Genomic DNA, 12,020 nt, shown 5'->3' on the forward strand with positions numbered 1-12,020 from the left:
TGCAGTCTGTCATCAAACATCCTCAGTGGCCTCCCTTGTAAGCCTGAACTTCCATCTGCATTGTTCCTCTATCATGCCGAGGAAATTAACTGTTGTCACAAACCTCTGCCTTGGAATAGTTGCACATTTCCCACACTATCTACACTCAAAGGTTGCCATTGGCTTCTCTACTGTACTTCTCTGCTGCACCCACCTGTGGCTACTATAACATAATCTTCAACAAATACATTATTTACACTTATTTCTTGCTAATTGGAGGAAAATATCACATTATATTTCTTTAAACTATTGTCCCAATAACAATGAAGTAAAACAAAGTAAGTTGCAGTATATAACATTTTTTTTTTAAATTAGGTTTGGCGGATCATGCAAAGTAATCAAAGTAGGATTGATCATAAACAACATGCAGAAATGTCACAAATGCTTTATCTATTACAAATCACTAGTTTAGATATACATGGTGCATCTAAATAACCTTAATTAGTTTAATTTTTTGTTAACACTTCTTTTAAGGGGAGCATGTACTGTTCTGGCGATGTGGTGTTATTTTTTCTGAGCCATGTAATGTAACCATGCTTTTATTTGCAGGACCACTTTGAATCTGAATTATGGAAAGTGAGTTTGCACAACTGAAAAGAGTCCAACAATCTCTCCCATTAAATTAATCATTCAAATTCTTCCCCAGTGACTCAGGTCCAAATGCTATTGAATTCTTCCACCGTCAGCTTCTCAGTCTTTGATTTTCTGTGTAACTGGGAATAACTTTTCTGAAACATGTCTCAGTGTCAATGTCAGGAAACTTCATGAAGGGTTACCCTCCATGAGTCCTTGTGATTTTTCTCACATGATTTTGCACTGCATACCTTATTAAGTATGCACCATCTTCCACAGGGTTGCGTCTGGGCAACCTTGTGTTCAACAGTGTTGAAATGCTTACCAATGTCAAGGCCTTCCAATGGCACTATGCTTAAACCCCAGCTATACACAACATCAAACACTGCTAACCTGGTGTGAAATAGCTGCCTGAGGCAGGGCAGTATGCACAACCTGAAGGAATGTTCAGCAAAGCTGCAAGAAGGTTAATAAATGTCTACAGGGGTAAGTGCCATTTTCTCTCTGCTACCTCACACACCCTCTACCTCACCCATTGATGCATCTCCCACCTAGGCTCATAGTCTACCACTCCCAATCTGCATTCAGCATCTTACTTCACTGACTCATACTCACCCAATCTCCCCAAATCTCTAATACTTCCTGCCCCCTGCAATACCTTTCAACTCACCTAGGCCACTGCACCACTTTTCCTGATTGACAATGGACCAACCTGCTGACCGACAAAAGTCTCCCTTGACTGTTCATTGTTGCCAAAGATGTCATAGAGTCATAGAGATGTACAGCATGGAAACAGACTCTTCGGTCCAACCTGTCCATGCTGACCAGATATCCCAACCTAATCTAGTCCCACCTGCCAGCACCCGGCCAATATCCCTCCAAACCCTTCCTATTCATATACCCATCCAAATGCCTCTTAAATGTTGCAATTATACCAGCCTCCACCACATCCTCTGGCAGCTCATTCCATACACATACCATCCTCTGCATGAAAGAAAAGCCCCTTAGGTCTCTTTTATATCTTTCCCCTCTCACCCTAAACCTTTGCCCTCTAGTTCTGGACTCCCCAACCCCAAGGAAAATACTTTGTCTATTTATCCTATCCATGTGTTGGCTATCTATCTATTCAAAGCAAGGCAAGCGGAGATGCTGTGAGCAATCAGTTAGCTGTAGAGTAAGTGGGTGCCAGAGAACAAGTGAAGTGTCTCGAGATGCACCCTGTTCCAAAGCACAAGATAGGCACCTGCCCCTGTGCACTCAGCAGCCTTGTAGCAACATTATCTTGAAAGATGCCAATAAGCTTCAAAGTGTTGAACTATATTATATGTTAGTCCCAAACCTGCCATGAAGATGGTTGGTGCTTTGCCAGTGCCAATCTCGATGAATGGAGGGTACAGTCACCTTTCACATGGTGCATTGCCCTGAGGTCTTGGGAACTGCTGGGCCAAGAGAAGATGCTAGTGAGATGTAGCTTATAGGTACTCATTCAGACTTCCTTGCTCAGAAATGTGGCTATCTAGTTTCCGACAACTTCCTGAGAATTGAGCAAACTGCATTGGAACAAAGTGAGATTGGGTATCAATGAGATGTTAATACATCCAAGTAAGCCTCTCACTGCACACTAACAAGAATCTCATTTTTCTGTTACATTTTGTTGATTGGTAATGTCTTGTTTTAATGTGCACAAACATGTTTTTGCTGTCACTTGTTGGAATTTAACCATTCAGTGTCGATTACTCAAATTACATAAACCCACCTTATATGGTTTCAGCTACAAAATCTATGTCAAGTATGAAATAACTCTACAGAAGATGGAATCCCATCACCAAGTTACCCTTTATTACTCGTGGTGAATCCTTGACATTGATCCAGCTTTCTCAGAGCCAGTTCTCTGAGTGAACAGAACCTCTGACACTCCTATTTATATTTGTCACCCAGAGGTCCCTGATTGAACCAGATTAACAGCCCTAGTCAGGGAACTCATATTCTATGTGGTCCACTTGGCTAACCACATCACTACATCTCTCCCCCTCTGAGTCCAAGGATATAGACCAGATATTATTTTTGTTGCTCCTCCTGAGTCGTTTTAGCACTGGGTCAGGTTCTTTTATCTCTGCCTCTGATATGGGTGGCATGTAACTTAGAATAGTTTGTCTCTTGTGCCTGGAGGGTCTCAGAAGAAATTCACGCGCCACTTTGGGCGGCAATAGTGTTGAAGCAGTGACACCTGCCATGTCCATCTCAGATCCTGAGATATTTTCAACACTTGATGGCGAGGGCAAACCCACAGTGTCTGGAATAGTCAGTAAAGCTGTCAAGGAGCTGGGCACATTTTGCTCCAGTCCTGTTTATGTGTTTACAGATTTCATAATGTCCATGTACTTGTACAAGATATCGTACCTACCTGAACTTTATACATCACTGGGCATAACCTCGCCTTGACCATGACCCATACCAATGCAGGTCCATTCCCGTGGTTCCTACACCAAACTCTGTCCCCTGAAGTAAACTGCCTCTCTCACTTAATTGAGTCTTGTGTCTGGTATTGGCACTCTTGATGCCATTTCACCCTCTCCCACCTCCAAGTCCAGGAGGACCAGATTTAACCTGGTTCAGAGTCTTCACCCCAATAACAACCCTGCTGGAGCTAGCCCTGTGGTTGCGTAAGGGGTGGTCCTATAATCAATCAGAACCAGGACAGTTTGGTATTTGGTGAAGGTGTAGACTGTTCCTCAAAGATTGGACTGCTCTGTCTGCTAGACCATTGGATTGTGAGAAACAAAGCCCACTCACTTCAATAATTTCAGTCCGAGACAAGATCTGAATCAATAGTGTCATTTATTTTACACTTGCAAGTGGGTGTGTTGTCCCGTGTCTAAGAGGCAAAAGACATACACACACTAAATTCAATTCATACATAACATTTATATGATTTGATGTCTATTGTTTTACACTGCTCCCTCCCCTGCTTACATCGTCCACTTCCCTAAGACCGGCCCCCATTACCCCTGTTTGCCTCTTGCCTTATCCGGCCTTGTCTGTGATAAAATGCTTATTTCTGGTCTCACAAGGCTGTTTGACCTTACCCTGTTATAGGTCATTGTTAGGCATATCCCTTCTTCATCATTATCTACCCCCTTCATCTGTGTCTTTCCCGAGGCCGTTCTGATCCCTATGACCCTTTTAATTGGGGTTTGTTCCTGTGTTTTTGTAAAAGTGGGAAGCACATGTTTATATCTACTGTTTGTACAGGCGTATCTAGCTTAACTTCATCCCCTCACAACATCTTATCTACTTGCCCATAATGTCTACCTTCTGACATAGAGTTTTAGCTAATACAAAAACAATTATATATTTCCTCCACATTGTTTCCATTCTTGTTGACTCAGCACTTGGCTAAAACAATTACCCACTGGTGTGAGTTCACCTCCTTTGTAAAATGGAATTGCATAATTGCAGAAGTAAAATTAATCCACCATATCCCACAATTCCCCCTCTTTCTTTTAATTACCATTTGTTATCTTCTGCAAATATTTTATTTTTAAGCATCGCTCCCGAAATTCGCAAGCATCATCCCAGAGATTTCATCCATCTTGGTCTCACTCATCTCCTCATTATTTAGTCGATAAAGTCCTTCAGCCTGATTCCCTTTTAGGGGCATCTGTTTCATTAAGGCTGTTTCAATCAACCTTTGGGTGAGCCCTCGTATACAGGGTATGATCATTTTTATTAATTGTTACCCACCAAAAGAGAGCTGGCACAAAGCCTGCTGCAATCTGGTTACGAGCCTTAAATTCATCCGGTACTCCCCTAGGGACTCCTACCGAATCAAGATAAATCCTGTCATCGAAAGAAGTGTCTAACAGTAATCTCTTACCCCTTCCCTTTTTCCCTCCTTTGTTTTCCTTCTCAAATGCCAGGGTAAATGGAATTGCCAATTGTACAATTGCACATATCCCTCTCCAATCCGGAGATAGCGTGGGTCTCAATATTTTGCCTCCACAGTCCCACCACAGATCCGCTCGGGGAACCTTTAATGCTGAGTAGTGCCCTCCCTTCTCCGTTTCGGTGACATTCTTAATCTCTGTACATAGTTTCAGCTCCCCCAAATCTTTCGACCGACTTGTACCTCGTCTACGCACACACGAGGTGTGATTTCCAACTGCGGCAGAAAACAGGGGGGGAGCTTTTGCATCTTTCTTCTCCAAGGGAGGGAACATCAGTGATAGGGAGGTACAATTCCTATCATTCCACGCATTCTCGTCCTGATACAGGGCTATCATACATTTCATGCCCTTCCTGTCTCGCTTCCACCCGAGCGGAAAGGGAACCACCTGGGCCACTGGTTGACCGGAGGCACATGCATAGCAATTGCTTTTGTTCAGACTTTTTACAGTATACTTTACCCATTCAACCCAGGCATTTGCATCCCCGTACCCAGTTTCTATTTCAATGGTCTGTTTCAAGTCCTTTACCTCTATAAATTTTACTACTTTAGGATCATCGGGAGGGGTGAAAGATTGTATCTTATTACCCAGTAGTTCTACCCGTTTTCCCTGTCCTACACTAATTCGGAAACAACAGCCCAAGAAATCCTTCCCATTTGCTTTCATTTCTATCCCAAATGTTTCATTTAATTGTATCTCATAGGTGGCCCCACCCAGGATTGTTTCGTGCCATGTGGTTTTCCTTATCATTAGGTATATTGGGTTACACTTTTTATCAGGACAATCACGAGCTGGTCGGAAGGGGGTCTGGTGTACTGTGACGAGACCATTATACTAAGTACCATCCCCAAGGCCATCCCCATAGGACTTAAGATGTATCTCAGAGCTGCGGTACTGTCTCTGATTATCTACATCCCCACAATTTACTAAGCTGCATACATCAGCGTCTATTACTTGTGGATTATCAGATTCAGGAACCGTTAATAATACATATGAAAATGATATTTGATGAAATGCCAATACTAAGAGAGCTAGCATCATAACTCTAAGCATTCCCAGTATTCTAAACATCATGCTGAAGCACAAAAAGACTTAATATACAATCTTACAGAAATAATCCCGCGCTCGCGTCGCCACTGTATAATTAGTTACTCAAAGTCTCTTTAGTCTGAGTTTCAGCGGATCTTGCGTTGATTCGGCTGTCCAGACTTCTTTCTCCACGGGAGGGTCCACTGGCCCTTTGATCCGAGTGTAGTGAGTCCAGCCTTTCTCTGCTGTCCTTATCGCTGTTTCGGTAGTCAAAAGAGCCTGGTACGGCCCTTCCCAGTCCGGCTGTAATTTAGTCTCTGTCCATGATTTTACTAAGATTCAATCTCCCGGCCGGATGGAATGAACGGTGAATTCAAGGGGTGGAGTCTGTGCCAATAAACCCTGTTTCCTTAGGAAAGACAAAGAGGAGGACAAACCCAGTATGTACTTCTTTAAAAACAAATCTTTAGTTTCGGGAATTGGCAATTCTCCATTCGTTCCCAAGTAAGGTAATCCAAATAAGATTTCATAGGGGGATAGTCCCAAATCTTTCCTTGGGGCTGTTCGTACTCGCAAGAGAGCTATAGGTAAACATTTGGTCCAAGGGAGTCTGGTTCCTATTATCAATTTAGAGAGCTGTCGTTTGAGTGTTTGGTTCATTCTCTCAACCCTTCCCGATGATGGTGGGTGCCATGGAGTATGGAACTCCCAGGAAATTCCCAACCCTTTCATTACCCCCTGTAACACTTTAGAAGTAAAGTGTGTTCCTTGATCGGAATCAATATGGTTCACGAGCCCATATCGGGGAATTATGTGCTCCAATATTGTTTTAGACACTCCACTTGCAGTGGCGGTAGCTAGGGGGTATGCCTCAACCCAACCAGATAAATGATCTACTATGACCAACATATAATTTAGTCTGCCTACCCTGGGGAGTTCAGTATAATCTACTTGTATACTCTGGAAAGGTCTCAGTCCTGGGTCTCTTCCTCCCGGGGTCTGTTTTCTCAAGACTTTCTTATTTACCTTTTTGCATATGATACATCCCTCACATATTTGTTTAGCAATTGTATATATTCCTTTACATCCATATTCCCTAAGAACTAAATCACACATTGCTTGTACTCCCCAATGGCTTGGTGTAGGACAGCCATAATCTCTTGCATCATCATTTTGTTTAACATTTCCCTTCCATCAGGTAACCTCCAAGGCCCGTCTGCTGTTTTTACAGCCCCTAAATCTCTCAATTCTTTTTCTCCACTTTCAGTAAATATAGGAGCTTCCCGAGGACCTGGGACAGTAGGTATTAGGGAATGAATCGCCACTTCTTGTGGATTCAGGGCTGCTTCCTTAGCCACCTCATTGGCTAATCTATTTCCCCTAACCTTTGGTCCATTTACTTTCTGATGACCATTTACATGCACTACTGCTATTTCTCGGGGAAGTAATAGGGACTCCAAGACCCGTTTAATCAATTCTTCATGTACTAATCCCTTCCCCCACCTCTGGGTTAATACTCCCAAAACCACTCCCTTATCCACGGTAGCAAAGAGGTGGAAAGGTTTATCTAGGGAAGGTAGGGCTAACACAGGGGCATGGATCAAATCTCTTTTGAGTTTCTCAACTAGTTCTTTTTCCTCATCATCCCAACTTAGACATTTGGGTTCCCCCCTCTAATAGTTTGAGATATAATTTCTTAGTCTCCAGTGCATAGGAATCAATCCACAATCTGCAATAACCCGTTAGACCTAAAAATTTGCGTAACTCCCTTTTAGTGCTGGGCAGTGGCATTCCCACTATTCCCTCTATCCGTTCTGGGCTTATCTTTCGCTTTCCCTCACTAACTAAATGTCCCAAGTATTTCACTTCTTGCTCCACATATTGTAGTTGGTTTTTAGATACCCGCAGTCCCTGCTGGCCCAGGAAATTCAATAATTTGTTAGTGGCTTCTACTACTCTTTCTCTTCTTTTTCCTGTTACTAAGAGGTCGTCTACATACTGCAACAGGGTAGTCCCCTTGGGGCTGCTAAATTTCTCCAATACTTGTTCTAACATCTGTCCAAATAAATTCGGGGATTCCGTAAACCCCTGGGGAAGCACAGTCCATCGGTATTGCTGTTTTCACCCTGTCTTAGGGTCTTCCCACTCAAAGGCAAACAAATTCCTACTTTCCTCTGCCAAGGGACAGGCCCAAAAGGCATCCTTTAAATCTATCACACTAAACCATTTGTGGTCATGAGGGATCTTACTTAATAACGTAGAGGGGTTTGGCACCCTGGGTGCCTGATCTGTACTGTTCGATTTAATGTTCTCAAATCCTGCATCAATCGATAATTTCCATCGGATTTCCGCACTGGTAGTATTGGGGTATTATAAGGAGACATACATGGCTCCAACAATCCATCTCTAATCAATCCTTCAATTACTGGCTGCAGTCCTCGTTTACCTTCTATGGAAATGGGATATTGTCGCTCACAGACAATGTCCCCTTTCCTTTTTAAATTTATTTCAAGGGGGGGGGATCTGTAATTTTCCACGATTCCCTTCTCTAGCCCATACAATAGGGTCTATCTCTCTCTCCATATCCTCTGTCAACATTGCCATTTGGACAACTAATTCTTTTTCCTGAATTCCAATCTCCAGTCCTAAGAGGATAATTAAATCTCTCCCTAGTAAGTTACTTCCTATATCAGGGATATACAACAATTCCCCTTTGACCCTATCCTTTGGACCTTCTATCATCATAGGTTCAAATACTGGAACAGTAAATCCCTCCCCTTTAACTCCTGAAACAGTAATTGACCGTGTCGACATTTCTACTTTCTTTGGTTTAAAATTCAGTGATGACCGTGCTGCCCCCGTATCTACTAGGAAGACTACCTCTTCCTTATAGGGTCCCACCTTCAGGTTTATCAAGGGTTCCTGGTGGGCCCCCGAGGGCAGGAACCCCTGACACCCCTATTCTTCATCAAAATTCATAAGCGGAATTGCCCTCTCTTCCCTTTTCAGAGCCGGACATTCCCGCTTAAAATGCCCTATCTTTCCGCAATAATAACATCCTGCCTGTGGAGTCTTCCAGCTCTGCCCCTGTCGCTCGAACCCTCTATCAAATACTCCCCCTTGTCCTCTCCCTCTCTCTCTCCCTCTCCCCCTTCCTCTCTGTCCGACATGCTGCCACCCACCGCTCCGGTTGCTCAATATTGGTTCCATTCTTTTCTTAACTACCTCATCAACCGTAGCTACCATCATTTTCACCTTCTGTTTCTGTCTCTCATCCTCTCTCTTTACAAACACTTTCTGTGCCTCTCTTAACAATTCATCTAATGGCTTTTCACTCCACCCTTCTATCTTCTGTATCTTTCTCTGTATATCTGGCCATGCCTTTGTCACAAAATGTACTTTCAAAAGACCCTGTGCCACTGGGTCCTCAGGGTTCATTCCAGAATATTTCCGCATTGAGTCTCTTAATCTTTGCAAGAAAGCTGAGGGAGTCTCATCTTTCTCCTGTCTAACTTCAAAGGCTTTAGTCAAATTCTGTGACTTCGGAACTGCCTCTTTTATTCCTTTTAGAATCAGGTCTTTCAATTCCCTCATTTCTTCTCTATGCTCCGGATTTTGATTTTCCCACTGGGGGTCTCTGAGGGGAAACTTCACCTCTCCCTGTCCAGCATCTCCATCTCCAATCGGATGTTCCCTGTCCCATATTTTAATGGCTGCTCCCCATATAAGTCCCCTTTCTTCCCCAGTAAATAGTATATTCAAAATAGACATTAACTCAGCCCAGGTATACAGACTGCGCCCCAAAAATTGATCAGTTTGTTCAGACAACCCTACCAGATCCTCAACCAGGACCTTCATTTCTTTTTTAAATATTCTGACCTCCCCACTGCTGAGGGGGACACTTACAAACCCAATCTTTGTCCCCTATTGGTACCTCCCGAAGGGGATAAGTCATTACGTTCTTCCCCTTTTTCTTTTTTTTTTAAAGAAATATTGCAATATTTCTAGCTCCCCATAACTTCAAACACCAATTCATCAATTCATGCTTGACTAACTTTAAAGCCTGTTCCAAACTTGTAAATATATTTATATATTTACGTTCATTTATTCAGTATTTAATATTCAAAATGTCAAATGCATACAGTTCTCAATTTTGAAATCCACTGTAATCACCCAGTTTTAGTCCCTTAATTTAAATCCAAAATTAGTTTTCTTAAGTAGTCCTGACCAATCATTGCTCAATTACAATACTATAGGTCTTGAAATAATCAGAGCTGCCTTAAAATTATTTGTCTATTCAAGTTTAAAGAAAAAAACTTCTAATGCATGAACAATGGCCGAATCCAAGGTCACAGATATTAACCATAGGATCTTGTTTTTACTACAATCTAATGTTGAACTGAAACTTCAACTGTCCTCCATAAATCGCTTTCATGTAAAGATAGAAGAGATTAGTTAGAAACTGATAGTAAGGCAGTCATGACCTGTAAGAAGAACAGGAGTTATCATTCTTTTTTTCATAATTTCTATAGAATCCTTAACCTTAAAAGAAATCATGTTAAGTTTCCATAATAAAAATCAGATTCAAAACTGTCCCGGAACTCAAGCTCCAGGGAATAAAACGCAAACATTCAATCACCAACAAACAAATGTGCATTCAAACCAAATCACAAAGGGTTAAACTTTCTACCAGCTGTACAGCTCTCTTCATTCTCTCTCTCTCTCTCTCTCTCTCTCTCTCTCTCTCTCTCACTCATTGACAAATAAATTCAGATATTTACAAACCCAGTCTTTGTTCGACCTGAATTTTGGCCAAAAGAGGCGGGACGAAGAATGGATTCCTTAGTCCATATGAAGCAACAATATTTAATCATCTTTTTCCCCTGTACAAGTATTATTTTGCCAATTCCACAACATCCTCCCCAAAGAACTTTCTGGAGGTATGTTGTAAGGGACCCCGCCTCCAATTCCATTGCTTTTTCCTTCTTTTGTTTTCCCAGAGGCTTTTTCCTTACCTACGACACAACCCATATTGAGTTCCTTCGTTAGTCCCTTATTAACTACTAAAACTCAATCCCGGCCACCAAGGCAATACTTAAAAGTCAGGTTTCTTACCTTGGTCTGTGCACAGAGTTGCCTGGCCCCTTTGTGCCGTATTGTCTATCGAGCTCCTATCACTGTCTGATTCAGATGTCTCTCTTGTGGGATTCGTACCAGTCACCCAAGGGAGCAGACCAAACCAGGACACGAGACCGCTCCTCAATGGGGAACGGGACGCGTCTTCCCAGTGTCCAAGGCCAGCCACTCCCCCCGGTGATGGAAGAAAATCCCGGACAGCCCCCAATTGTGAGAAACAAAGCCCACTCACTTCAATAATTTCAGTCCGAGACAAGATCTGAATCAATAGTGTCATTTATTTTACACTTGCAAGTGGGTGTGTTGTCCCGTGTCTAAGAGGCAAAAGACATACACACACTAAATTCAATTCATACATAACATTTATATGATTTGATGTCTATTGTTTTACACTGCTCCCTCCCCTGCTTACATCGTCCACTTCCCTAAGACCGGCCCCCATTACCCCTGTTTGCCTCTTGCCTTATCCGGCCTTGTCTGTGATAAAATGCTTATTTCTGGTCTCACAAGGCTGTTTGACCTTACCCTGTTATAGGTCATTGTTAGGCATATCCCTTCTTCATCATTATCTACCCCCTTCATCTGTGTCTTTCCCGAGGCCATTCTGATCCCTATGACCCTTTTAATTGGGGTTTGTTCCTGTGTTTTTGTAAAAGTGGGAAGCACATGTTTATATCTACTGTTTGTACAGGCGTATCTAGCTTAACTTCATCCCCTCACAACATCTTATCTACTTGCCCATAATGTCTACCTTCTGACATAGAGTTTTAGCTAATACAAAAACAATTATATATTTCCTCCACATTGTTTCCATTCTTGTTGACTCAGCACTTGGCTAAAACAATTACCCACTGGTGTGAGTTCACCTCCTTTGTAAAATGGAATTGCATAATTGCAGAAGTAACATTAATCCACCATATCCCACAGGATGATGGATGGGATGGAGCTGTCCTTAAATGTTGAATACCATTCAACTTTAGGAAATGCTCCAATTCCCTGCTGGGAAATGATGGCCCATTATCTTCTGAGAATCTGTGGATTGCAAAAGCTTGCAGATTTTCTACCATCACCCATGTGTTTGACGAATGAACTCTATACAGGTCAAACCACTTTGAATGGGTGTCCACAATGATCAGAACATTGAGCCCATGAAAGGAGCCACATAGTCAATATGTAACTGAGTCCAAGGTTTACCCAGCCATTCCCATGAATGTAGGAGAGCTGCTAATGGCAATTTTTGTCATTGTTGGCACTCTGGGCACTACCCCAGCACTGCAGCTATGTCTGCATCCAATC

The 12,020-nt window shown here is 42.5% G+C and overlaps 1 protein-coding gene across 1 annotated transcript; it reads right to left on the minus strand.

Annotated features, from left to right (window-relative positions):
• Positions 1-3,433: 3,433 nt before the first annotated feature.
• Positions 3,434-11,630, minus strand: LOC140481427 (uncharacterized). Its single transcript, XM_072577590.1, has 2 exons — positions 10,704-11,630; positions 3,434-5,997 (listed from the first exon to the last, which is right to left on the minus strand). Exon 2 carries the CDS (start codon positions 5,307-5,309, stop codon positions 4,293-4,295), a length of 1,017 nt encoding a protein of 338 aa, XP_072433691.1. The 5' UTR covers positions 5,310-5,997; positions 10,704-11,630; the 3' UTR covers positions 3,434-4,292.
• Between the last annotated feature and the right edge of the window lie 390 nt (positions 11,631-12,020).

Source organism: Chiloscyllium punctatum, chromosome 9, assembly GCF_047496795.1.
Source record: "Chiloscyllium punctatum isolate Juve2018m chromosome 9, sChiPun1.3, whole genome shotgun sequence".
NCBI classification, from domain to species: Eukaryota; Metazoa; Chordata; class Chondrichthyes; order Orectolobiformes; family Hemiscylliidae; genus Chiloscyllium; species Chiloscyllium punctatum.

Bases quoted from the DNA above. Each gene is read 5' to 3' on its own strand.
- LOC140481427 (XM_072577590.1), bottom strand. From the start codon at position 5,309: ATGATAAGGAAAACCACATGGCACGAAACAATCCTGGGTGGGGCCACC.